The 27,422-nt window shown below is 39.4% G+C and overlaps 4 protein-coding genes across 5 annotated transcripts; 2 read left to right on the forward strand and 2 right to left on the reverse strand.

Annotated features, from left to right (window-relative positions):
* Window positions 1–19: 19 nt before the first annotated feature.
* On the forward strand, window positions 20–4,231 carry LOC115634523. The gene is made up of 3 exons (XM_030532329.1): window positions 20–322; window positions 2,203–2,484; window positions 2,544–4,231. The coding sequence occupies exons 1-3, from the start codon at window positions 268–270 to the stop codon at window positions 4,136–4,138; spliced, it is 1,932 nt and encodes a 643-aa protein (XP_030388189.1). The 5' UTR covers window positions 20–267; the 3' UTR covers window positions 4,139–4,231.
* Window positions 4,159–18,508, reverse strand: LOC115634522 (vacuolar protein sorting-associated protein 13). Its single transcript, XM_030532328.1, has 30 exons — window positions 18,212–18,508; window positions 15,952–16,038; window positions 15,686–15,883; window positions 15,268–15,627; window positions 14,983–15,204; window positions 14,778–14,914; window positions 14,485–14,713; window positions 13,544–14,412; window positions 12,839–13,482; window positions 12,149–12,782; window positions 11,922–12,077; window positions 11,515–11,857; window positions 11,308–11,453; window positions 10,988–11,240; window positions 10,654–10,926; window positions 10,402–10,581; window positions 10,238–10,347; window positions 9,010–10,167; window positions 8,793–8,951; window positions 8,572–8,727; window positions 8,047–8,490; window positions 7,854–7,981; window positions 6,940–7,782; window positions 6,499–6,871; window positions 5,610–6,431; window positions 5,440–5,540; window positions 5,238–5,376; window positions 4,898–5,181; window positions 4,694–4,832; window positions 4,159–4,631 (listed from the first exon to the last, which is right to left on the reverse strand). Exons 1-30 carry the CDS (start codon window positions 18,309–18,311, stop codon window positions 4,422–4,424), a joined length of 9,897 nt encoding a protein of 3,298 aa, XP_030388188.1. The 5' UTR covers window positions 18,312–18,508; the 3' UTR covers window positions 4,159–4,421.
* Window positions 18,509–18,879: 371 nt separating this feature from the next.
* Window positions 18,880–19,620, forward strand: LOC115633792 (LDLR chaperone boca). Its single transcript, XM_030531270.1, has 2 exons — window positions 18,880–19,094; window positions 19,170–19,620. The coding sequence occupies exons 1-2, from the start codon at window positions 18,942–18,944 to the stop codon at window positions 19,557–19,559; spliced, it is 543 nt and encodes a 180-aa protein (XP_030387130.1). The 5' UTR covers window positions 18,880–18,941; the 3' UTR covers window positions 19,560–19,620.
* An 822-nt stretch (window positions 19,621–20,442) lies between these two features.
* Window positions 20,443–25,801, reverse strand: LOC115629087 (putative inorganic phosphate cotransporter). 2 transcript variants are annotated; one of them, XM_030525403.1, is made up of 4 exons: window positions 25,425–25,801; window positions 21,975–22,150; window positions 20,836–21,912; window positions 20,443–20,768 (listed from the first exon to the last, which is right to left on the reverse strand). In XM_030525403.1, exons 1-4 carry the CDS (start codon window positions 25,471–25,473, stop codon window positions 20,574–20,576), a joined length of 1,497 nt encoding a protein of 498 aa, XP_030381263.1. In that variant the 5' UTR covers window positions 25,474–25,801; the 3' UTR covers window positions 20,443–20,573. The 2 variants fall into 2 exon arrangements, with proteins under 2 accessions (XP_030381263.1, XP_030381273.1); XM_030525413.1 differs by lacking the exon at window positions 25,425–25,801 and adding an exon at window positions 22,289–22,343.
* Between the last annotated feature and the right edge of the window lie 1,621 nt (window positions 25,802–27,422).

Genomic DNA, 27,422 nt, shown 5'->3' on the forward strand with positions numbered 1-27,422 from the left:
TCAATTATTTACCCAAAGCAACACATTTCATGTGATTTACGCTTTTGTTAAGATACGACTACGTTTATAAAATGTGCGACTCTTGACAGCAAACTGTTAATTCCCCAATATTGCGAGTGCACTTGCTCAGATATGCTAGCTACTGAGAAAACAGCAAACAAATAATAATAAAAAAATTAACTGGAACGCCTAAATCTACAGCTCAAGAAATCGCTCTTAAAAAAAGACTGTAACTAACAAAAACAAAATACAAAATTAACACAAGCCATGGAAAATAAAACCACTACATCTAAACGTGATGAAATCGAACAGTTCTTAATAGGTAAGTAAAAGTCATTAAAGCAATAGGTTAGCTTTAATTAGTACTTAGAGTTTAGGGTAAATTTCAAAACACAAGTTTAGGTTTAAATGGCTACTACAAACTGAAAGACTACACCGTGAACTACTTACTCGAACTACTTACTCGTGTACGTCCGTAGCGATATTTTTGATAGCAGATATACAAGTAATTACCCGTTTATGTTATTTATTTCTCAAACATTTTAGAGGACCTTTTTTTGGTACTGACCTAGAAAACAACGATACATTTCTAAAGTATATACATACATATGTATATGTCCATTAAAAATTAGCGATCATCAATCATTTCAGTACATTAAACAAATATTTCCCATTGATAATAAGTAGTAGGGGTATTCCAGCAACTTACAATTTACGTAATTTGTTTGTGTACCTAAATTAAAATGCACTTTGCTTTTTTCCTTTTTTATGTAAATGGAATTTAAATACAAAAAGAGGAGTCGGATAACCATACTTTAAAATAAACCGATGATAGGTCCGCCCTCTCAATTATTTCTTAAGCCTTATCAGTGAAGGTAGTGAAGGTACAGCTTGTATCAATTATATGCATAAAAGCAACAACGAATTAAACAACAATTTCATTCTTTTATGTATGTAGATATGAACATATGTTCATTCGACCTTTTGGCCGGCCATAAGTAAAGAGTTTAAAAATTAAAGTGCTGCTGCTGTCTTAAGCGTTTACTTATTTACATACATGTACTATATATACGATCTCTCTTCATCAAAACTTATGGCCGTTGTATATGTACATATGCGTGAATATAGATATATGTATATTTGTGTAATCAACGCACACAATGAACATTAATAATACTGACTCATACAGTGTCTGAGCTCTGCTTAAACTGAAACTTAATGGCAGTCTTTGCCACGCTTTGTTCTTGTATTGTACACATTTTATTGGAACCATTTGGGGTCTGACCCGTCGTCGTTTGTCTGGCGCTGTTTCTGTTGCTGGTGGCACATGGGCTGTGGCTTCGAGCAAGCAAGCAGTCGTTGTCTTTACCTTCACTTTGCAGAGCGCTGGAAATGCTTAGAACTATACATTAGTCGTTAAGCCCCTCTCGTTCCAAGCTTTGTCCAAGGCTGAAAACTAAAATCGTTTTCTGCTTATTAAAATTGTTGTGCCGCTCCAACTTCAAGACAACAAAGACGATTTAAATTGTGCCACAACTATTTACATACAGACTATACAGCGTAGCAATGCTGAACTTTTGCCCAGGGAAATTGTTTTTAATTAGATTGTTCAATTGGGATTGTATGAGGTCATGATGCAGGCAACGAGTACTGCAAATGAGTCATCGGCCAGCAACATATTGCCGACAATTATATGTACATACATATAATATAATATATAGGGACATCATTTATGTTACGGGGCGTTACCCTTTTTCTTCAATTGCTTTTGGAGTGTCTGCGAGCCATCCTCCAAAACTAAGTGCAGACTTATAAAAAGTTTGCCTTCACTGATTTTTATTTGTGGCTCAGCTATTTAGTGTACAGCACTTCCTAATATTAATTTAAATTTTTTTTTTACCATATCAGCTTTGGTCCTAGGGAGCGAGTATGCGACAACTGAAATGTCTAAGTTTCCTCTCCCTCTTGTTTCGAATTTATAAAAAGGAAACATGAAAAAATAAAAATTATAAATATTAAATATGTAGCAATATATATGCCATAGTGTTAATCATTTAAGAACGTATCCTAGATCAACAATTCATTATCTAAAAACGTTGACTTCTCCTACCTAGTATTAGGTCTTCTATTCTAAAGATCCATTGAAATTCTATAGTGACCATCAGATATGATAATAATATGAGAGAATAATTGCTATTTCAGATGTGCGCGCACATTTTCGCGCATCGCTGGAGACATCGGAGTATGAGAATACCTCGAATCCGTTTCATATGACAGATGCCGAGCAGACCGTTAAACTCCTGTCCCGATGCGAACTCCTCTTGTCTCAAATCGCAGACAAGCAGGCGGCCCCAACGCCCATTACATCCAATTGGTTGGATAATTGCAGCGGCGAAAGCAAAACGGCCACAACCAGCGAGGCGTCTTCTGATGGGACCGGTTGCTATCTGGAGATGATGTCGACGCGCGTATCGAAGAATACACGTAAGTGGAATTCGTAGAGGAAATTTGCTTGACTATGCACTAATTAGCTTTAATTGCAGTGTCCGCCTCACGGGAATACATTGATTTCGCCAGCACTGGCTCGGTGGACAGTGATAAGACATTTCGCTGTTCCAGCGGCCAAGAGACGATGGTGTCAGGAGAGACCAATGAGAAGGGGAAGCAACACCAACAGCTAAGCGACATCTATCAAAGCATGGATGACGATGAAACACAAATGGTGATGGCACCTACGGACCCCGATCTCAGTCAGGTCATCGATTGTCCCTATTCAGATTTGCCGGCCGGACATCTGGCCATTCAGCGTTCGACCAAATATGGACAGCTTCAGCGCATTGAGAAGCGTTTGTTTTTCGACCAGAGCAAGAAATATTACTGCGGCATTATAGACGATTGGATGCTCTGCTATGTAGATGGGCCAACTTCTTGTCGACCCACCAATACCTTGTATTTGAAGAGCTCCGCCATCGAAATCGAGCATTTTGGTGAAGGCAAGAGACGCGATGTTTGCTTTCAAATAACCACAGCCGATCCCAACAAGAAGTTCATTTATCAGGCGAGCAATGAGGTAGATGCCAAAGAGTGGATACACGCCATTGAAGCGGCCATACGTGGCGATGCAGCCAATGCCAATCCTGCCACAGTCTCTCTAAAATCAACTCGGCGTTTGCCTACGCCGCCCGTCATAAAAAAATGTTACCAAGCAGCACCAACCAAAGCCGATCAAGTCGATTGTATCTATGAAGAACCATCGGCGCTCTACAATTACAGCGAGCCCGTTGTCACATTGCCACAGCTACCCGAGAAAACCAACAGTCCCTGCGCCTTGGCCAAGCGATTCGAGTACGATATACCAAAGTGTCCGCCGCAGCCGTTAACAACAAATGCCGAAACGACGGGCTTACTAAATATGCCGGATGACACGCCTGCGGTCGAGGCTAAGCCGCAACCTTCTAGCCTACACGGCGGCCTAAAACTTGATTTTCAAGCCAAGGTGAAAACCGTGCACAGTGAGCTTTCTAGTCAATTGTCGCCCGGAGGACCTAGTCCAGAGCGGTTAAAGAAGGGCGTCAAAAAGACTTACTCGTGTGGTTCTAGCGATGGTGAAATGTTGTCCCTGACTACAGCTAATCCGAAGGAGCAGAAAAAGCAACGCAAAACATCAGCAGCGCAGACAAGTACGAGCCCACAGAAATCTCCAAGTAAAGATTGTGATAAATTGGCAAAAAATTGGTTCCTTAGTCGCTTGAACAAAACGGCCGGTCTGGCTACGAGAGGATCTATGGGGACGGGCACTCAGGGGGCCAGCACACCCAGCAACGCTAAATGCAAACAGAGCGAAAAGTGGAACCTTCTCGATGGCTTAGATTTATGCGATGGACACGACCCTGGTGCAAAAACCGAACAGACTAGTAACAACAATTCCAGCAATCATCCTCTGACCTGCCTTAAGGCCGAGGCCAAGAGCAAAGTAAACATGATTGTCAATCAATTCGAGAGCAATGGACACCTTAAATCAATGTTTAGCGTTGAGCTGGCCTCGCTCACATCCTTGTGCGATAGCGACACTTGCAACAACTACGAGCCTATAATGCAGGTATCGACGCCGCCGAGCAGCTTCCTCAAGAAGGTTTAGACAGGAACAGATTTTGGATATATAATAGTTTACAAAAAATGTTTATTCACATTTTACATAAAATTTGAATATCAAAACAATTATTCATTTACACATACATACATACTTATTATTGTTTTGTATCGTATTGTATTCGGTATGCCACCATCCAAGACGTTGAAAAGCAATGCAAGAGCAATGTGTTAATATCGAGGTAGTCTCTCATGCTCATCTCGATGTGAATATCAATATTATTTACGTGGGGGTTATAATACACATTTAAAGGCATAGACAAGCGATGAAATTAGGTGAGAACATCCTGCCGTTGAGATTCAATTGCTTTAACAAGAGCATTACGCTTTCCCTCATCGGCCAGCAGCACAAGTTTACTGTTTGGTTCCCGAGACGAGAGCAGGCCTAGCATTTTTTTGCCCTCTTTTTTGGAGGTAATTTGAACTCCACGTCCGCTCGCCACTACGGAAGCAATCTCGTTCCACTGATATGTCCATAGTGACTGTTAGAAGAGTATATATAGAATAATAATCTTAATTTCAAAGGAGTGACAGGGGGACTCACCGTCCAAATGCCGAACATGTCGTTGCGTTGAACGTAGAGGACGCGATAGTTTGTCACCAAGAAATATTCAGCCTTTTGTACGATCTCTTCGCAGCAAACGAAGCTGTCTGTGGTTGCATATTTTCCTTTATCAAGCTCCCTGCAAATAGCAATTTAAAAAAATGTATATTATCGAACCGATTTCGTTGGTAATCTGCTTATTACTTTAACATCTTGTTGCCTGTGGCATCAGCCAGGCAGTAGGGCCGCAGTACGTGATCCTCATGCTGAAACCGTGGTGGACGCATGCGCTTTGCCTCTTCACTGCCTTCTGTGGCACGTTTGACAGCTTCGAAGCTGCCACTGGCGAAATCAACTACTCCGGCCGTAGGGCGTGCTACTAGACCAATGGCTCCTTTTCCCAATCCCTTGAAGAATCCTTCGACTCCCTGCTCGCGTGCACCTGATACAGGTTTTGTAACAACGCCGGTGACGCCATCAACAAAGCCCTGTAACATAAGATGGTTGACAATACCTAGACAATTGTAGAGGGTTGGGTACGAACCATAACCAATCCTTTGCCACTACGCGCTAGGCCTTCATGGAAGTTCTTTGGTTTGTTGTGCATTCCCTGACGGCGCTTTCGTTGGTATTCCTCGTCAAAAGTCAAAGCAGCCAGACCCTTGCCCATAGCTCCGGTAATTCTTTTTTAAATAAAACAGGTTCGTCAATCTCCATCAATATTTCTTTTCCAATTTGTCACTTACTTGGACATAGCCCCTGCCGCACCGCCCACTGTGTGGCCAAAAAGCGATTTAACGCCCAATACCAAGCCTTCAGCGAACTCGCCGGGTCCTTGAATGGCACCCTAAAGTTAATTTGTAGATATTTTGTTAACGACTCATTACCTTCAAATGATTTGTTTACAGTGCTTTACCTGGAACGGCTCATAGAATAAATCCTCCACTCCTTTTTTGAGTCCCACAACTAGGCCGTATGGATTACCCAGGACATCTAGGCCTAATACCAAGACATACAGTTGTTTCAGGGCTTGGCCCGTGTAATGGGACGTCACCTCCGAAATCAACTGTTGCTGTGTAAAGAACTGATATTCACGTTCGAAGAAAGCCAAACGGAACACGACATCATTGACATCAGTAAGTGTGACGCCCACACCCTGCACCAGCGGTCCTAGGAAACCTGGCAATGCTGTCGTATCCGATCCTGCCATCGAGAAGCTGACGTGTATCTTGAGTGGACCCAAATGTAAATTATCGTAGAAGTTCTTTTGCTCCTGTTGCGAGTGCTGTTCGAAGAAATCGGATAATGGATGCTCAATGGCCTCCACATCGCCACGGAAGAGTTTAGCGTTTTGTGTATCCGTTGTCATGTTGGTGAATAGTTCAGCAATTGCTGTAAGGAAGAGGATGTCGACCTTAAAGTGGAACTCCTGTATTAAAATACTAGCATATTTGAACTGCTTGACGGTAGTATTAGGCATGACCCGCTGAACCACGCTGCATTCTATAAACGGTTTCAGAGTCGTGGTATTTGCCACGCTTTTGGGTGGCGGAATCGGCGCCAAGACTACGGGGAAAATAGGATCCATAAATTGATTGTCAATCTGAATACGATTAATCTTCAGATGCAACTGATTCTGGAAAGGTGACGATTTCTTAGACATCCAAATTCCAGGACAGAAGCTGCGTCGTAAATTTCGGTCTGTGCCTTTTTTCAGCTTCATTGTTTCGAAATCAATCTGTAAAAATAACATGCATAAACATTACGCTTTCTCCTAATATTATATGGAAGTTGTTTTAACATACCGGATATTTATTTTCCAGTTTGTAGGTCTGAATGTTGTTGACAGCAGTATCATTCAAATATCGTTGATACTCAGCTTCTATTAGCTGTGTGTCCAGAATAGTCATCTCTTTAAACCGTTTCTTGTGCTCTTTCTTAACTTCCCATATAATGCCTGAACTGGTAATACCCAGATAAAGAATGTCCAAGCCAGTCTCGTTGTTAATAACAGATAAACCGATTCCATGTATGCGTAGATCAATGCTTTGTGTGATTACTTGGAGCGCTGCCGAAGTTTCAGTGCGCTTTGCAATAGACTCGATCTCCGTAAATAGGAGAACACGTTGCAGGCCATCCAAAAAGGATACCCAATATGCTTTTGTGCCGTCCTCCAATCTTAAATAGCCAAAAAGTGTAGATTATTTGTCTTAAAGAGCTTTCTATATTTTAGTTAATTTACTTACACAATCTCGCCGATGTTGTCCCGCCTTAAATCACTCTCCTGCTTATTTTTACCAAATATTAAGAGCTTCGGTCCTGTAGGATCACTCCAGGCATACATTATACTATTCCTTGGTCTCAGAATGTATTCCGTTTCTGTGCCCTTCTCAATGTAGTTGACGTTCTTGGATGTGTGGTTAATTAATAGGCCTGGTGAATCAGATTTTTTGTATTCCGTAAATGTTATGTAGACGCCGCCTTCAGTGGTCTGCACGTCAACGTTGATGCCGCCGTGCCGGCTGTTCTCGAGCTTTAGAAGTGTGCACATAACTTCGGAATAATTGAAAGCCGGTGTTATTTTCGATTCCACACGAACGATCATCTTGTGATCGGAGTCGTTCCTGGGCCAAATGGGCTCGCACGTCTGTGGTTCGATTTCTAACCACGGGTCGCCCGGACGACTCTGTTCCTGCAACCATATGGGATAGCTGCATTTATTTCGCGCCAAGTAGAAGGGTATGAAGGTAATTTGTTTGCTGAGTGAGTTCTGGGTCAGATGATTATGAACGCCGATTTGATAGCTTTGGCCATTTGCATGGCAAGTGACGCTGCCAATGGAGCCGGCCACATCGAGCGGAATTTTCTCACTCCAGTCGCCGCTATCAACACGTATCGAAGCCTTTTTCTTGTCAAAGAAGAACTTGTCGCGGAAGCTAAATAATATAGGTCCTGAATATTCGGGTGGATGATAAAACACCTCCACAGTCGACACATCCGTCTTATAGGTTAGCATTTGACCCGTTTTATTAATCATCCAGAAGGGGCTGTACAACGTGAGCACCAAGCTTCCAGATCGATTTTCGGTGCTGGAAACGAACCGAAACCATCAAAATAATTAGATGCTGTATAGTTTTGCGTGAACTATACTTTCACTTACCGTACGTATAGATCCATTTCCATTTTTACTTCCGAATCATATGAGGCAAAAGTCCATACAGAAATATCGGTAGCATATTGCAAAATCTCGGTTGCACAGGACCAGTCTTTCTCCAAGTATTGTAATAACTAAAAAATTCAAATTTCATTTTCATTGCAATTGCTTATGATTATGAAATTTTAAAGCAACTTACTCGCACTACCAGAAAACTTCGAGCCTCCTTGCCTTTGCCCGACATTTTGACGGTCGGCAGGTGCAATACATCGCCAGGACTGACTTCTTTCTCACCATAGTCCAAAAACTCTTCCTTATTGTACTTATTACTCAGCTCGTCGGCCCGGGCCTGTTCCTCCGTTGGGGACATTACTTGACGAACCGAACAGCCAGCAACCGATACTTTTATGTCTATGGGCAGTGCATTACATAAGAGGAGTGGGGGCCGTAGATGGATAGTGTAGAAGGCGCTCAGGAGCTTATATTTGTTGCTGTTCTCGTAGTAGACTTCGGTCTTTTCCCTCAAAGCGTTTAGATACAGCGGCTCAAAAGTGTCGATTGGATCACATTGCAGCTGTTGTGAATAATTTAGGTCTGAGGGATTTATATTCCATGCCAGTCCCTGAACGGATGTTTTGTATCCCTAGATACAGATTTGAATATGAACAGACAATTGAAAATAATGAAAATGTAACGGCTAGGTAGAATGATGACTTGTTCTTACGCTTATGGAGAAATGTAGATCTTTTGGATCTGCATAGATCGCGTGTAGCGGCACATGGAATATTGTATTTGGTGGCGCACTTCCCACCAGTATTTCAGTCCGATCGTTAGGTTTGCGCCGATAGATATTAATTGGAGTAGTGAAGTGATTGTATATCTGTAAGTATGTATATAATATATATTATTAGAAAATGGGGATTGCGTCCCTTCGTCTATACATACGCAAACAACACCATGAATGTTAATCGCTGTGGTGCCATATTCAAGCTTCACTTCTGAAATGATACCCCACGGATCATGTGCGGAGCTACGCATTAAGGGATAGTAACGTCTATCGGCTTTGGACACGACTAACACGATCTCTTTACTGATATTGCCAATCTGTGAAGAGTATTTGTTCGGGTAAAATTTAGTTGTGCTATAAATCAATCAAAGTTACCGTAACATATAGAGTGTACTCATCGTCTTCGGAATTAATAATTTCTTTGGTCTGCAAATAGGCACGTCCACCGGGCGAAATGGTGCAGGTTTGTATCTCATTTTCTTTAACTTGATCTTGATCCTCAGGACTGGCAAGCAGAATAAGAGATGTGTTTAGGCTGTTTGTGTGCGTACCACCTCTGTGAACCTCGTGGAGCGTGAATTGGCCACGGCGCAAGTTAAGTGTTATATCGAATCCAGTATCGTTTTCCACAACAAACGGCGCCACAACGTCTGGCTTCATTAATCCCTTTTCGTCGATAGCCTGGGAGAAGGCTTCAATAAGTTCGGTCATAAGCCGTAGACAGGTTTTGCTGATCGCGAATTCTAAATTTTCTTCGGAATGTATATTTATGGTCGTCGTTTGTTCCTCTGACTGCTCATCGTATTCGCTTTGCACCTTTTCAATGCCCAGATTAAAGTTTAGCTCCCACGGTGAGTATTCCCGCTTTCCATTGCGGAAATGTTCGTTCATCTCTATAATTGGTTCCCACTCAGCCAATACTTGATTGTAGTAATTAACGTATAGCGAAACAGAGCCGCTTGCGCTCAGATTTCGGCTCCAGTTGTTGAAGACAGCTGTCATGCGAGTGTCAATCGATACCAGGGGTTTCGTGTAGTAACCAACGCCCGACTCGAGCACGATTGTAATGCTAGGAACTTCAATAACGCATTTTTCGGTTTTACCTTTGGTGGAATCAATTGTATTTTGCTCTATATAGTTTAGCGCCTCGGCCGCCTGTTCTACTTTGGTAAACCAGTAGGTTCTACTATGGAAGGTATTTGAGTTCCATACATTTGAATAGTCAGCGGGACCTTGTTGTATCGCTGCCCTCTCAGCTGTACCGGTGCTGATACTCATCATAGCCTTGTTCAATAGCTCGATAGTGGCGGGTGATACATTTATTATAATATCGCTGAGCTTCAAACTAATGTGAAGGCCCTCTTCCTCAGGTGTGGAACCCTGCAAGCTAATGACGCACGGATGCAGTATGTAGTGACAGGTTTGTTCGCGTCGCTCTGGCATAAAGGAGCTCATATAGATCTTTAGAGCATCTATTTGGCCATTTATGATTTGTTTTTCATTGATGGAACGATAGTTCAGATGCGCTCGGGCCTGTAGGAAACAGATTGCATCAATGAAATTATTTATATTATTATTTTTTTCGCAATTAGTCTCAACTTACATTAAAAATGATTGCATTGGTATTTAGATCGTCAAGGCTTTCAACTAGTATGATGTCAGGCTCGTCGATGCGTAGAATCAGATTCATTTTCTTGTCGCTGTTGACTTGGGCTGAAAAAACTTAGTTTCGATTTACTGTATTTATGAAAATAATGGTACAAATACGTTTTATTATATCTTGCGCCTCAGTAACTTGTATGGTAGTTTTGGTTAACCTCGCTGCCTGTGCCACTGTGCTGCTTTTTGGTTTAGTTTCAGCATCCTCCGGTATTGAAAGGAACGTCGTCAGCTTGAGCAGGAAGTCGATGCATACAATTAAATCGAAACCACAAACACGGACCTCAGCTGGAAAACGATTTATAATCAAAATAGTTGTGTTTTGAACTAATTAATAAACATACTACTCTAGATAATTACCAAATGTATCGTTCTCTTTTATAATTGCAGTCACCTCGACCATGAACTTCAATTCATTATAGCAAGCGTCAATAATTTCATCTGTTTCGGTTATTGGCTCCCAATCTTTGCGGCCCAAATACTGACGTATTTGACTCTTTAAGTTTTTGCGCATATCGTCAAGTTGAATGTTGCACAAAACAATGGATGTGCTGAATGTGTTGCATGGTTCTAATTTGCTGCCCTTCACCGATAAAAAGTAAATGCCAAACCGCGCTAGCGCATCGTTTTCGTCTAGAGAATGTTTGTAAAGTTATAATAGGCAGTGGAAGGAATATTTAATCTAATAACTCACTTTCCATTAGATTTATGATGACACCATCAAATTGGAAATTGAATTTTAGTGTCTCATAGGTCTTTTCAGTTACCAGGGGACGCTCTGCGGAATATGTAGAGCGTGCCCGTGTAAGTCGATCCGGCTCTATTGAACTCTTTACTGGTGTTTTAGGTGGTTCCACCTCGCGTGGAGGAAATTCGTCAAGGCCTTCGTTGAGATTTCTGTTTAATATGGACATAACAAGCGCGTAGTCATCCATAAAGAGTGTTAGCTGTTAAAACGTAATACGGATACTCAAATTGGCAAACATTTAGTCATTATATGTGTGTGGGAAATACCTCAATGGACCTGAGGCGACCGGAAAGGTTCAGTTCTGGAAGCTCCCTATGCCATGTGCTCGAAAGATTTCGTGTAACAGATAATACAAAACTCATTGGATTCATCATATTTACTTGCGACTTTAGGCCGTAAGCCGCATCAACAACTGCGAAAATAAAAACAGACAAATAAATACAACCGCTTGACATTAACAGACTTTGGTTTACCGTCTATGTCGCTCTCATTTCCGTCTATAATGGAAACCTTGGTTAACTTGACGTCCTTTAACTGTAGCTTGATCTCATCGATCACTGCTTTCTGTGGTTTGTTGGGAACTATAACCTCGCTAATGTTATTTGTAAGCTCCAAAAGTCCCAAGTCAAGAGCTAGCGCGTTTGTATTTTGTGAATCAATTGGTATCACAATAATAGGAGCTCTAATGCGCACATTTAGCTTCATACGAGTAGCCCTTTCATAGGCATCTATTGCATTCTGACGGGCACTCTCCGCTGCCGCTGCACTGGCATTTGAGAGCGCTTCCTGTGCTGCTTGAAAGTTGTTCAGGAAGTTCTAGAGATATACATAATTATTACTAAGTAGCTTCTTATGAAAACGAATTGATACAAAAACACACCATTACGCCCGCCACAAACCAGTTCAGGAACACAATCTTCATACAGCCGATGTCGACTGTTATTTTCATATCATCCGAGTTGTAGTCGACCGTCTCGTACTTATTGAAGAGCACCACTTGGCAGTTAAATGCATCTTGACCCACAATGCTTAGAATCTGGAAAGCAGAGCGATAAAAGTTCACTTTATAATAAGGAGAACAAAAAAGCGGTCTTGACTTAGGCTTACATTTGTGTGTATTGTTTGGGGATTCAAGTCGATAATTAAAATGTCCTTCAGGCCGATGTTCAACTCAGTATATGAGCTTTTCAGTGTTAGATTGGTAACAAAATGTTTCACCTCCATCGAGGCTAGTGGGCGACTCCGGGAGGTCAGCTTCAGGCCTACTTGCTCCAGGTTTGCCACCAAACGTAACTTCACGCTTTCGACAACGTTGCGTCGTTTCAACTTGCTTCGCCGTATGCTCATTTGCTTTGTAGTCATTATCTCCTCGGTGTCTTCCAATATAACATTTAACTTTTGTTTTATGCCATCGCCTTGTCCTGCAAAGGCAAAGTGGTCTCGCGGCTTTTCATGGCTAACGATTTTCTCCAGCTTCTGTTGATAATCATTTGCCAGCTCTAATAAGCGCTGTAAACACTCTTGATGGAGGACAATGTTCAAAACCTCAAAATTTGCTACAATTAATTGCTCTGTCGAGTTATATTTGGTGATAAATTCTGGTGATATTTTGTCCGCCAGGGTATAGGATATGGTGAGTAGATATTTCATGTCCTTCGTATAGCTGGGAGTGTCAATTATGTCTAGTACTTCCTCTTTATCATCTAAGCAGTCGAACTGTTTGATATTCATGCCACCAAGTCTATCAAAGAAGACAGTAAAGTTAACATTTCACATGGAGAGAGCTACAATACTTACTTTAGGGAGGCGACCGTTTCAAAGGAGCGTTGCGCCAAAAATGCCTCTAGTTTTAAAATCTGCATCGACAGGATCTGCTGTCTGTTATCTAGAGAATTACTTGTACCACTCTTAACAGTGATTGCTGATAGTTGGACAAAATCCATCACTGGCGTTGTATAGGTAGTCGATGTTCCTGAATTGTTTTCACATAATTTCGCCGACTGGAAAAGAGCTACCGATATCTCATTCAGGGAGAAATTAACCTCGACATTTGTATATTGAATCAGCTCTTCCTCCAATAAAGTTTTGGAAGCGGGGGAAGCCAGGGTCGTAGTCCGTCTCATAATTTCCTTGTTTATGAAATTGGATATCGAACTTTGCGAACGATGAATTGTAGACTGTGGTGACGTAGCGGTGTCTTTCTGAGGCAGTGGTATGCTCGTGGCAACACCTAGGGCATCGAACACTCGATCTTCGGTGATATTCAGTTGTAGACTTGGTATCAGTATGTCAACTTTCATTTTCGGAAGGCGAGGATCGTTATCCACGACACAAAGGGCAGCAGTGAGAGAAATTGACGTTGGCTGCAATACGTGCATTTCTGTAGAAACGGCCAATTTTAACGCGTGCTGCCACGGTTCCAGGGGTCGAGCAACCATTACCTGAAATAAATCCATATATTGTTGAATTGTGATAGTTAGCAAATAAATTTCAGTCACTTGCCTGTATGTCATCGATTTGCACAATGAATCTATCGTACGCATTGTCCATAACATTTCTAAGTATGCTTTCCCTTTCTGTGCCCGTTTGAAACAAGGTTTGTATTTGGTCGCTCGATCGATGGTGGGGGTTCGTTGTCACATGAACTTGACCTAAACTGATAACAATAAGGGACTTCTGGTCGGGCACATATATACCGCCATGAGGAATCACTATAATATTAGGCATCAGCAGAATATCTGCATCGAGCACTGCATGCTGATCGATTATGTACTGCATGCCTGTGGCCGAACGCTCTTTGATGTCCATGAGACGTGCACTTGCCACGTCTTCGATTTTTGATAAATTCACATTTGTAGGTGGTTGGAAGAGATCAACGAGCCGCAAGATAGTTTGGGCATCGTATACAATTTGTAGTGGTCGAGCCAAAACTTTGACGCGTTGATTGCAGAGCTTATCTAGAGGGTTAACCTCAAAGAAGATATCCAGCAGGTTGAACTCATCCGTCACTTTGGATTCAATCAGCACTGGGTTAAAGTCCTCACGACGGAGTCCGATCAATTTGACTTCTTTCATGCCAGCCGTAATACTGATTGCATTAGCAGCAGGGCGTTGTATGACGGCACAGGTGGCCATCGAGAATTTTAGCTGCATAATCGATGGCAAATCGTGATAGTCGTAGGAAGCACGCATGTTATCATCCGAACGTATGTCCTCATACAGGCCAATTTCCAATGCAATGAGTTTAAAGTTCATTTTTATTGCTTCATAAGTTTCGGGCATATCTTGTGGCTTTATATTCTCTTCATAACCGATGGCCTTATAAAGCTTTGCCTTCTCATCAGGCGTCATTGCGGCTTCGAACTTCCTCACTAAATAAAATAAAATAAGATAAATAAGAATAATTAAAGACTATAATTTGTCCAGAATTTGTATATACACACCAATGTTGGCTTGTTCCTCACTCTCTTCTTTTTTGGCGCCACCGCCCCACCAGCCACTGAACCAGCCAGCCTTCTCAACGGGCGCAGACTCTCGCAGCTTTGCTATTTCGATATTTACACGCTGTCGTATCAGCAGTAAATTAAATAAGTCCAGCTCCTTTTCCAGTAATGTACACGTCTCTATAAGCATGGCTGACGGCTTTTTAGTCAGCTCTTGTTCTTTGTATTTCTATATATTTTAAAAAAATTTCAATTAAAAATTAAAATTATAATTAAGTTTTGGGGAATATTACTTCTGCGTATGCATTACAACGTTCACGATGCTGCTTTATATTTTTCCATGTCCAGCATCGATGAGCGCGTTTTACATCTTCTTCCAGAACAGAATCAATGGCAAATTTCCACCATTCTTTGTAATGTCCTTTGTATGCTGGAAATAATATATACAAATACATATATTTTTCATTTATTCAAATGGGATACATTATTATAACTTACGTATATTGTGGGGTCTGTATTTACGATAGGGAAGGCCCAGTTGCATACGATTAAAGGAATCGCCCAGTTTTATGATATTGTGGAATTGTGTGTTTGTAAGACCAACATTTAAGGTCTCCATTTCTAGACACAAATCAACTTTCGGTATTTTGAAAGGTGGACTATCGTTCTCAGGATTCATGTTTAGCTTCAACTTCGAATTGAAACATATGGGACCCAAGACTGTAAGTATACATTAATAGTATTATTTGGCAAGCAGCTCTAAACAACACCATGTGTACTCACCGTAGTTGTAATGATCGGGCTTGAAATCCTTCCGAGCAATATTCGTTTGGAAGAGCTCCTTTAACATACTTTTGTCTTGTGTGCTATAAAGCCTAGCATTACAGTTCATATAGGCCGACAAGCATGAGAGATTCGCTATTTTGAAGACTTGTGCATCCTGCTGAGCCATATAACACTTTTCCCAATCAGCGTCTGTCGTATAGAGCTCCAGCTCGTGCAGTGATATACCAAACGAGAATGGAGAGCCGGTTGTGGTTGTGTCCTCGTACCGGACATGAACGTTGGCGATTTTAACTTGGAGATTGTTAACAATTTGTGCGGTAAGTTTCTCCGCGAATCCGGCATCAGCCTTTGGTTGATCTAAAAATGAATGTGTGAGTATAGAATGTTTTCTGAAATTATTGTTGTACACACACACCTTTCTCAAGCTCCTTTTTGCGAGCTGCTTCCATTGCGTCCAGCGCAGCTTTCTTTGCTTCAAGCTCATATTTGGCTTCCTTTTCTGCATTGTACTCGACATTATTTTTCGGCGAGACTAGCACATAAAGATCTTCAATATCAACGATCACTGGCTGGCTATACAGGTTTTTCCATGGTATCTTTAATACCAATTTGCCTAGGGAATTTTAAAAATTAGCTACGACCACGAAAGGATCTTACATATGTATGTGTGAAGGTGCTTACCCAAATAGCCGTGAATAAGCTGTATTGGCAAATCTAAATCGTCTAGGGCATTTTCACGAATTTTAAGGTTCTGCAAAACCACATCACCTAAGAAACAAAAAAAAAACATAGAATATAATCATATTTAATCACATTTAGGTACTTTCAGTTTGATATCGTTTGATCGATTAAAAAAAGGAAATAAACAATCGGTAGATTGCGGCAAAATTAATTGGCACGTAAATGTATACACATTTTTATATGTAAGTATGTATGTATGCACATAATTGGATTCCTATTGAGAAAGTTGGGTGTTCAGTATTTGGGCATGGGTAATTTTCGTTATGCTTGGAATGCGCTATGCTCCAAAGAAATAAACATTGAATTTTTATTGAATTATTCTCCCGCATGGCCCGAAGGTCAATAGTTTAACGAGCAACAAGAAATTTTAATGAAAACAAGGCACTTAAAGCACATACATAAACTAAAAATAGAAGTATGTATACCTAAATTTCTTAAGCCTTTCATAAAGTAAGTGACTACTTTACAAAGAAAATAATTGTATACTTTGTGCAAGTATCATTATAGACTTTGAAAAATAAAAATAAAATTGATTTGATAAGAAATTTAGGTCATTTAGTCTTTATTATTAGTTGATAAATAGTGCATTTGCCTGCAAGTGATTTCCGAATTGAAATTGAACGTTGGATTAAATTTAATAAGCAATATTTCCTCTAAATGTCAGAATCTAAAAGTAATTTAGTAGAATTTGCTAGTGGTTTCATTTTGAAATATAACCATGCGATAACAAACAAACTTGTGATAAATGAATAGCCTCGAATATAATTTATAAGGGCGTTCACAGAGGTTTCTACTACAAAAATATTAAATTACTTAAGCTATTATATAAATGCATTCATATATGTACATAAATCTATATGTACATATGTATGATAACCGAATATGAAAACCTTTAGCGGTTCAACGAGATTAAGCCGCAATTATTCATGAGCTCATGAATTTGTATTATGTCATCTGGTATAAAATTATGGGCTTGGTGGCCCGTTTTAATTTTTCAACCAAACTTGTTTCTCTACTGAACCTAATTTCCCCAAACTTAACCATTTTTGGTAATAGAGGACACATATTTTAAAGCCCATTCTGTTCCTAGAATCTGTTATACTTAGATTGGCTACGCATATGTACATATATTTGCCGGCATAACCGTTTGATTGACAACAACAACTCAGGCTAGTCATTGAAAAGGCCAACGCCACTAATAATACACACTCATACAGGCATTTCCATATGTACATAAGTATGTTTGTGTAATAAAGTGTGTGTTGTGTATATATGTATATACATATGCATATGTGTGTATAGGCATGTTAGCACTGTAATATGAGTTTTGCGTCTTGATAAGAGCTCAAGTTTTTTGCAATACCAAGAAAATAGAGACCGTGGACAAAAGCGTTCCTTTTGAGAGAATAACAAGAACACACAAACACGTTAAGTACCAAGATAAAATAAGTCGCATTGCAAGATCAGCAAAAATAACGAATACGCACATATGTATACATATATATACATGTGTATGTATTATATACATACATAAGTAAGGGAAAACAAAGTTTATAAAACGTGGAATTACATTTATAGACTGCTAATTTTTTTTTCATTTTATTATATTTTCGTTAAGTATTAAGTTTAATTGTAACGGTGGAATAAAACCAGATTCCTTGACAGTCCTTAATCGATAGATATAAAGAAAAAATTGTTTTAAACACCCAAATGTCACTTTTCAGGAACTACATATTCTAAAAAAACAATTCAAATATTAAATTTGTTAGCCTTCCCTCGCATTTACAAAAAAGAGAGCGCTACCGACCATATGGGAACAGATGCAACAGTTGGCCGACACCTATAATAGAAGAAACACCCCACAACGTCGGAGTGAGCTAATGAGCGGATGAGTCCCCAACAAGCACTAGCAATTCTCTTGTGCCATGTATTGTAGAGTTAATTATTTCTTGTATGTACAGACATACATACATACATATAAATAGAAATGTGTGTGTGTTTATTGTGCATGTTTAGAATTGGGTCATTTCGCTTGGCTTGAAGGATAAGGTCATAAATGTTTGTAGGGCGGGAGCAGATAACGTTACATTGAGAAATAAATGAAATTAAATGTGCTATTTGCGTGTTAACTTAGCTTTACAAAGGTCGCTTTTTGTCAAATGTCGTCTGTAATACTCTAAATATGTATGTATATACATACCTCCCCATATGCCGATTTTCAGCTGCTTTCGATCCAAGTTTTCAATGTAATCGCCGAGCACCTTGTTGAGCACATCAGCTACCACAGATTCGAAAACCATTTTGATGAGACTGGGTGCCTAGCCCTAGCGCTGGCTTCAAGAGCTGAAGAAAAGTCACCGCTTCTTGTTTGTGCACTTATTGATTTTTCGTAATATATAAAAGTTAAACAATAGGAGGGCGGCGCGATAATAATCTAGACTGAACCCTCGAAAATATGTTGCTTTTTCTAAAATATATGTAAACAAAACATTAAGAAAGATATTTCAATGATGATGTCATCTACAACAACAAAACGTTCCACTGAATTTTACACGCACATATTTAGATACAAAACTCATAGCGCATAAACAGATTTACATATTGCATAGGAATTCTATTGTTTTAGATTTGTACACCAACTCTGCCGCGGCTCATTAACACGTTGTTTTTTGTTGTTGTTATTTCACTTTCCGAACATTTGGTTAAACAGATATATTTTTTCACCACCAACCTTGCGCGAACGTAGTGACGCGCAATAACAAAAATATAAAACTGACTGCTGTATCTTAACAGAAACACAAACTTAACATATCAGCTGTTTTATTGTAGTGGCGTTGCAATGTGAATGTTTAGTTTGGTGGTTTAGATTTCAGTTCGGGCGAGAGAATTGAGCCGAGTTTGACGTGTGCAGTCTTCAATTCAATAAAGCCATGCTTAACAAATTGCTGATTGTTGCATTCCTTGTTATTATTCCGATTGTGCTTTCTAAGAAGTTCGAAGGGGAAGAAAAACCGGCATGGGCAAAGAAGGATATCCGCGATTACACCGATGCTGATTTAGAACGTTTGTTGGACCAGTGGGAGGCAAGTACATACATACATATATGTATATTAAGCATTATATACATTATTTTAAAATCTGATAATTCACATTTGCAGGAAGATGAAGAACCTCTGGAAGCGGATGAGCTACCCGAGCATTTACGGCCTCAGCCGAAGCTAGATCTCTCCAACTTGGACAGTAAAAATCCTGAAGAACTGCTCAAAGTTTCGAAAAAAGGCCGCACGTTAATGACCTTTGTGACGGTCAGCGGGAACCCGACGCGAGAGGAAAGTGAATCTATAACGAAGCTCTGGCAGACGAGTCTTTGGAATAATCACATACAAGCGGAGCGTTACATGGTTGACGACAATCGCGCTATATTTCTCTTTAAGGATGGCGCACAAGCCTGGGAAGCGAAAGACTTTCTGGTGGAGCAAGAACGCTGTAAAGGCGTCACCATCGAGAATAAGGAATATACAGGAACACATGCAAAAGACGAATTGTAGGGGTATACATTTCATTAATAAAATCGAACAAATTGAACAGTTTGTCCATTCACAATAGACAGAAGTTGTGGTAACCCTCGTTATGTTAGGATTTTTCAGCAGAGCCACATGGCTAATTACGCAGATCGTGTTGGCGTTACGATAACTTACGTTGTATGCCTATAAGGCTTTCCCTGGATAATCCTTAACCTTAACATCAGTGTATCCAAAAATAGAGTGTGAAAAAATATTCTTTCATCTATTGCAACTATATAATAATCTCCTTTTCACATATTTACAAAAATTTGAACGTAACTGAATTGTAATACACTACGTAACTGCAGGGCTGCAAAACATCATGCAAAAACAACGCGGCCGTACTGGCAAAATTTAAATATAGAAATGTATCAACTATTACAAAAGAGTTTTAGACATTAATTGTTTGAGCATAGGTTTTATATATGTATAACCTTAAGCCAACATGATTGCAACTGAACTTCTCCATTAGAGATTTATTTAGGTTCATTCATGTTGACTCGTTTGTATTTTTATTTAATTTTATTTATCACAAGTTTGTGTTTAACTTTTAAGTAACTACGTAACGTACATATGTCTTAAAAAATTTCACAAGAATAAAAATATCTGTAGAAATTACGTATAAGCAAAGATATTTCTTGTTTCTATTTACATATTTATATGTATATGTTTGTATGTATTTCATGTACTATGTGTATATAAGTACATGTGTATATAAGAAAATACAAGCTATTTTTCACCATGAACTTTGATTTTATATGTACATATGTATGTAATACTATGTATGTACACCGCTCATAAAAGATTACAAGCAATTTTTTTTACTGTTCTATACCTAAAAACTATTTTAACATATCGCTAATGGAAGTTCGCGATCAATGGCATTTAAATTTCTATTTAACAGTAAAAAATCATTTAAGTCCATATTTACATATGTAAAAGCACTAACATGGTGAGGAGAGTCTTTAATCTTAAGTCTGAATGAGTGCCTTTGGTATCCTAGGCATTATTGCGCTCTTGTTCCTTTTTCGTTGTCAGAGGCACCTCTTGTTCTATATAGATAGATATAGATAGATCGTTGGGCGAGTCCCACCACTGCACATCGGTCTTTCCGAACACCACGAACATCAAGTTTCCGATAAAGTAGAAGAATGCAGCCAAGAAGAACACTAGACGCCACTCATTAATATTTTTCTGGATTTTGTGGAAATATAATAAATAAATAAAAGTTCTCAATGCGAAGGCATGCTTCCAAACTTACCGGATCCTGGACTATGGCCCCCGAGGCCAATGGAGCAATGCCACTTGCAATATTTGCCGCAGCATTCGTAATGCCCATCAATGTGCCTGCATAGTTTGGCGACAGATCAATGTGATTAACTTGGAAGCCCAGGTAAGTGGCTGCACTGATGCCCACAGTAATCGTCAGGAGAGCCACGGCCACGTTTGAGTGATTGGACGGCACGTAGCCCAAAGCGATGAGCGAGATCATGGGTATCCAATGGCCGATTGAATTAAAGAGCTTGCGATTAAAGGATAAAGACAGCGAGTCTTTTTTCTGCAGCAGCTTAGATATCCACACGAAAAAGAAGCTCAGAACAAGCATAACCGCATAAGGAAGTGAAGACAGCAATGCACTCGACTTCATGTCCACTCCGAAAATATTCTTCAAGTAACTGGGTATTTGGGTGAGGAGTGTCCAATATCCCCACATGTGTGTGCAGTGAACGACAAGTAGAGAGAGGAATGGCATTGAGATGAATATGTCAAACCAGGGTGTGGGAGCTAACTCAGTTCCGGCGTGCACCTTGCCCGCACTGCGCGAGTCCTCAATATACTTGAGCTCCTCTGGCGAAATATAACGATTCTTATCGGGCGTGCTGGCAGCGAAGAAAAACCAAAACACCGCCCACAGAAAACCGCAGATGCCAGATATGTAGAAGATGCCCGGCCAGCGCATAAATGACTCAGCAATGATGCCACTTGTGCCCAGCATTAGAATCGTGCCGAACTGAGCTCCAGAATAGCAAATGGTAGCGAGCATGCCGCGATCCTTAGCTGGTGACCATTTGGCCAACAACGTATGGGTTGCTGGATGGACAGCGCCCTGCGTAAGGCCCTCCAATGCACGCACCGCACATAGTCCCTGCCAGCCTCCAAGAGCAATAACAAATGGCGTCAGAATTGTCAATATGGAGCAAATTATTAGGCCCACTAACAGGATCATCTTGGCACCGTAACGCTGGGCGATATAGCCGCCCGGTACTTGTGTGAATATGTAGCCCCAGAAAAAGCTGCTCAACATCAATGATTTTTGCGTCTCGGTGAAGTCATAGTACTGTTAAAAATACAATTAATATAAGTATTAATTTAAAAAAAATCAATCTTCCAAATACTTACATTAATGTCGATGCCTAGGAACCGTGGCTTATTGCCAAGGATCTCGGTCTCATTAAAATCGTCCTTATCGGTCATGGCCACGAGCCCAACGCTGAGGTTTACGCGCAACGCGTACGCGAGTGACAAACAGAAGAAGCTAAGGATGCATTGAATATGTCGCACGCCAATGAGTTTCTCTGGAAGTAAAGGACGAGATTATAAATAAGTTCCCATAGTTCTCAGCTATAGACTTTGCTGTCAAGCAGAAATAAAATAAGTTTCAAAAACTGGTTGGCCTCCGCCGCATATTGCAAATATACTGTTGGCACCGAGACCTTTTGTAGGGACAGGATCTGCTTTCGGTCGCGGCGGCATTTTGCAACGTTTTGAAAGTCAAGCCGCGTCAACGTACGTTTCGAAAACATCTCAAAACATCACTCAAAAATGAACATTCAAAAATATACAGATGTACGTATAAAAACAAACCAAACGCCGGCTTATCTGACAATCTATTGGGACCTAGTCGCGCGACCGATTTTAATAGATGAAAGTAGTTGCAGAATTCGTATAAATAATTGTTTATAGACCCAAGCTTTCATACTCATTTGGCTAGTCTATATGGTGCGCGTTTATTTATAAATACTAAAAGATTGTGCCAGAGTATCGTTGAGGCATTCCAGTAGCGAATTAGCCCAGCCATGTGCCTCATCTCTTCAATGAAATGCAATGTCCGCAGACGGTGCTGTACTACAACTACCTGTTTCGGCCGATATTGTCGGCTGAGGCGCATCGGACGCACGTGATCGTGATTGCTTGCAACTCTAGTTGAGGGAGGGGAGGCGGCAGAGGCGATCGTGTGTGCATTTGGCATTTTATTGACTTGTTTTACGATTTGCAGGCTGCCCGAAAAGGGGATTTTTTGCGGTTGCAAAAGATGGCTTACTTTTATTAGTGGATTATTTTTAGAACTCTTTAGCCATACATGGTTTTTTCTTTTAGGCAGCTGCTGGCCAATACATACAAGCATGTATATGTAGTGCATGTATGTGATTAGGCGAAACATGATTTTCAAGAGAGCAACCTTGCAACGCTGTTGTAACCAACTAACACTATAATTCGCCACAAAATTGCGTTGGCATTACAAGGTGGCCGGCCGGGCCGGTCTATTGAACTCGACAGTTTTCTAAGCCATCAATGCCAATATTGCTGCAGTCATTTATATTATATGTTCATAAAAATTATGTTTATGTGGTTATTGTGAGTACATTTTATTGAACTCTCTAACTCACTAACATGGCAATAATATTTGCATTATTTTCGCAGCATCTTCGACATTGTGTTTTTAAGATTTATTTGCTTAATTTCCATATTTATTTTTAACCTTTTCGGGCGATTCACGCACATGCACGCATTTTAAGCTCTTACCAAATTTTAAAGCAAGGCGTTATTTACAAATTTATGGTCAAGATAACTGGCCGAGACAGTTCAGCGTGCGTCTGACGTGTCGTGACAGTTTTAATAACGCTTTTTGGTATTTGCTTTATTTTTATTTGTTTTAATTTATATGCATGCGTTGTTCTAACCGTAATGTGATAATACAACAGTACATATATGTATGTACATAATTAAGCATTTATTTATGTAGGTATATACATACATATGTATGCAGCATTGGAACGGAAGAACAGCCACAAAGTTGAGTTCAAGGTCGGTATAAAATATTGTATGTTTGCTATTTAATTCTACGTGCAGCAGACCATTAGGTTTAAAATAAATGGAAATGGTAACAATATTTTCATAAAATTTACGAACGATTGTAAATGTATTTCTGAAGCATTTATAAGGCGCTATAATAAGATACGAATATATCGGTTTCTCTCGCAATATAATGCCTAATTAGGTACTGACCGATTGACTGATTAACATTATAATCATTGAAGGACATTCACATTCATAACATGGGGACTGATAGCAGAAGTGTACCGAAACGCGTTATTAATAGAGTCTGAATCGAACAAAGTAAAACAGAGCTATAAGTACTGCAAATATAAAGGGTTCTTTGTTTTTTTAAATACAACAATGAAATTCTTGATTTCAGCCTCACAGAGCAGATGGAATAATAATATTATGATATACAAAACGTTGCGATTATTTTTTGGTGCATAGTGTAACTTGTAATATTTTATTGTGTTTGCCTTTAGAGGCTTTATAGCCGTTCCTTATCAGAGTTGTATGTATGTTATTGAGAAGATAGTGAAGGTAAAAGAAATAACAAAAGTACATATTTGTGTTCGATATTTTGCTAAGCTCCAAATCGCGGCATTATCTTAAAAGTGTCCTTGACGAATCACCTGCAGTCCGCTGCTGAAAACGTGATCTATAGCTACGCGTTATAATTTAATTGTTTTGTCTAGAAACAAAAGACAAACATTATTTTGGTAATTTATTAAAGGCGAATTCTCAAATCATTTTCATTTGTTTTTTAATTTATACATATATATTATTTATTAGGCAACGGGCTAATTGCAGCCGGAGATTTGGGCAACAAAATGAAATTAAACAAGAAAGAAGGCTACAGTCGCGTAAGCCCGACAGTGAAATACCCTGTACCCAAACGCTGAGTTTTGTGCGCCCATAGTAGAAGAAAAAAAATACTGGAGTGAAATTTATCGCTTACTTTTCTTACAATTTACCGATTTCGATGAAATTTGTATTGAATGTGGGCTCCTACTTTGCACAAACCTACTATATTCAAAAAATGATAAGCCAAACATTTGTTAAACTCAAAGATACTTTAAATTTTAAATATTTGGCACAATATATATGTACTTGCATATATTTTGATTTAGTTGCACGTGTGCATTGCGAGCAAATGAAAATGGGGGAATAAATTTAAAGCGAGCGAAGGATGTTGTCAATGTGCACACCCAGTGGAGGTCGTCACATTAGTACATAAATAATTATAAAAATATCTATGCACGCATGCAAATATGATGTGCAGTAAAAAAATGTCAATATATAGTATTTGTGTTGTTTTTCCCTTTCCTTAAATATCACTCCTTTTAAATGCACATATTTACTGCTTCATGGACCAACCCGGCCAGATTCAATTGTTGTTACCGCAACTTTTTACTTACTAAATGCATATTGTTTATAAAATCAAAAAAAATATATAAGTTGTGACAGACTAAGACTGTAAAATAATAAAATGATTGCCGCTGCATTGCTCACAGTTATTCTTTATACTTCCGGCAACAAATCGGGCAACCGATCAAGCATGCAAACAATATATGAATACTACAGTGTTTAAGAAATTGTGCTGTAAATTATAAATTACATATACAAAATCGCTATTTCATTTACATATTGGGTGATACCTACAAGTATTTACATAATCACGGCCCAGATACGTGTGCAAGCGTAAAGGCTCTATACTCATATAAGAAATGATAAGACGGAATCTGAACTTACCATTGGCGTATTTTTGATTCCTCCTGACCATGTTCAGAATAGAAGTCATGTTTGCGGTCCGAATAAATTAGCTCGTCTTTCGAAATTTATAAAAGAATACTCGATTTTTCACTTTTCCACACGTGTTTGGAAAAATACCGTCACTTCGTGAACATCAAGCGAGGCATGCGTTGATCTTTATAGCCGTATGTTTTAATGTTAATTAAACGTGGGTTAGGTGGAACGTAAATTTTCTACAAAATACACCTATATCCTATGCCTATATTTAAATATTTATTTATGCATGTATGTATTTAGCTATCACTGATTGTATCGCGTAGTGAATTTTCCTTTTGTCCACCAACCGAACGAGCCATACGCGCGCGAATTGATTGTGAGGAGAAGCGATCTAGCGAGCGACTACTTGAAACACTACCGGCGACGATTCTTTTATAAATATGATCGGAGGCTCGCTCGGGACGACAACTACAACGACGGCGTCAGCGTTGAGAGAGTATCTGTTGCAGCGGCTGCGACTGTGACTGCGTCGGTGGCAAGAACTGTGAGGAACTTTGTTTGACTTTAGTGTTGTTGTTGTTGTTATTACTGTTGCTATATTCAGGCTGAGAGGGGCTGCGCACACATGTGATACTAGTCGCTGCTATCAGTAAACCGACAGCAGTACCATGTGTGTGTGTTTGTTTGTGCTGTTGTACACGTTGGCTCTGTGCTTGCTCTCAGGGCCCGGCATATAGTATGTAAACATTACAATGCAGACACCGAGCATCACACACACACACACACGCGCGCGGCCACTGTCGGTTATCAGTGAAGTATGCACATATATATGTATGTATATACGTACATATGTATGTACACATGTAACTGGTAGCTTGCACTCTGGCCGTCTGTCCACTTAGTTGCTCTTTCTGGCGTCTGTCCTTTTGTTGTTGTTGTTGTTTCGGAAAATACTCAGCGTTAGAATTTCAGAGTTTTTTCTGTTACCTGTAGCTAGTTTGTAGGCTTATGTTTACATTTGCCGCGACGCATTTACTGGCCTGTATTATTGTTTTGAAAGGTACTGAAATTTGTCACAGTTTTTATTGATATTTGTAGCGTATCTGTAATTTGTGTATCTAAAGAATGTAAAAGCTTGCATCATTTTCCAGCTTAGATAAACTGATACTGTCCGCACCAATACCACTTTTTTGTACTCTTAACAATTAAATCTAAAAATAAATTAATAAAAAAAATAAATCTATCTATAGTAATGTTCTTTGTGATAAGAATTTATTAAATTTATTAAAGGATTGAGAGAGAGAGTGTGTGTGAAAAAGCGATGTAGAATGAGAAGATCAGTGTTAAAGTGTAATGGGGCTTCATAGACACAAATAAGGCAATGTAATGCCGAAAGGGCGAAATAATAATAAAATTATATTTTTATTTGCATTAATTTTTTTGTGATTTAATTTCACATACTAAGTACATCAATAATTACTAATAATTAATTGGTAATTAATAAAATTGAATTACGCCCCAAAAAGCATACAAATACACATACTTAGGTGTATACTACATACCTAGATTCGTCTATCGATCGGACTGTATGTCTGTATGAACCCTTTAACAACCAGAACTATAAGGCCTAGGCTAGGTCTTGGCGAGCAGCATCTCCCGAAGCCAGGCAATGACAAGTTTATGCCTTCTTTTATTTTAGGCTTACATACTTTTGGTTAATCTCTTAAGTTACATTCACGAAATGTGGATTAAATGCTGCTTAAATATTGATCTTTAATTAGTCCCAATTTAAATATTTTAATTAGCAAATATGAAAATTTTCTTCATTTTAAATTTGGAAAATTAAAGGCCTACAGAACGTTGTTAAATACTGGTCATGTATTATAGACTAGATTTTAAAAATCCTAGTCTAGAAACTGTGGTGAATACCATAAATTTTCTGGGCTATGACTTTATTATTATTATTTTTTTGTCTTAGATAAGGCAAATATTATATAGGAT

This window comes from Scaptodrosophila lebanonensis, unplaced genomic scaffold, assembly GCF_003285725.1.
Source record: "Scaptodrosophila lebanonensis strain 11010-0011.00,11010-0021.00 unplaced genomic scaffold, SlebRS2 tig00000001-arrow-pilon, whole genome shotgun sequence".
Taxonomy (NCBI): Eukaryota; Metazoa; Arthropoda; class Insecta; order Diptera; family Drosophilidae; genus Scaptodrosophila; species Scaptodrosophila lebanonensis.

What these genes read in the sequence shown, in the direction of transcription:
- LOC115633792 (XM_030531270.1), top strand. Translation starts at nt 18,942, where the DNA reads ATGCTTAACAAATTGCTGATTGTTGCATTCCTTGTTATTATTCCGATT. An exon ending in GTTTGTTGGACCAGTGGGAG is followed by an intron (nt 19,095 to 19,169) that starts GCAAGTACATAC and finishes TCACATTTGCAG; the next exon opens with GAAGATGAAGAACCTCTGGA.
- LOC115629087 (XM_030525403.1), bottom strand. Translation starts at nt 25,473, where the DNA reads ATGACTTCTATTCTGAACATGGTCAGGAGGAATCAAAAATACGCCAAT. An exon ending in GAATCAAAAATACGCCAATG is followed by an intron (nt 22,151 to 25,424) that starts GTAAGTTCAGAT and finishes CTTTACTTCCAG; the next exon opens with AGAAACTCATTGGCGTGCGA. An exon ending in TCCTAGGCATCGACATTAAT is followed by an intron (nt 21,913 to 21,974) that starts GTAAGTATTTGG and finishes TATTTTTAACAG; the next exon opens with TACTATGACTTCACCGAGAC.
- LOC115634522 (XM_030532328.1), bottom strand. Translation starts at nt 18,311, where the DNA reads ATGGTTTTCGAATCTGTGGTAGCTGATGTGCTCAACAAGGTGCTCGGC. An exon ending in ACATTCATGGTGTTGTTTGC is followed by an intron (nt 8,728 to 8,792) that starts GTATGTATAGAC and finishes ACATACTTACAG; the next exon opens with ATATACAATCACTTCACTAC. An exon ending in ACATGTTCGGCATTTGGACG is followed by an intron (nt 4,632 to 4,693) that starts GTGAGTCCCCCT and finishes CTCTTCTAACAG; the next exon opens with TCACTATGGACATATCAGTG.
- LOC115634523 (XM_030532329.1), top strand. Translation starts at nt 268, where the DNA reads ATGGAAAATAAAACCACTACATCTAAACGTGATGAAATCGAACAGTTC. An exon ending in AATCGAACAGTTCTTAATAG is followed by an intron (nt 323 to 2,202) that starts GTAAGTAAAAGT and finishes TTGCTATTTCAG; the next exon opens with ATGTGCGCGCACATTTTCGC. An exon ending in GCGCGTATCGAAGAATACAC is followed by an intron (nt 2,485 to 2,543) that starts GTAAGTGGAATT and finishes CTTTAATTGCAG; the next exon opens with TGTCCGCCTCACGGGAATAC.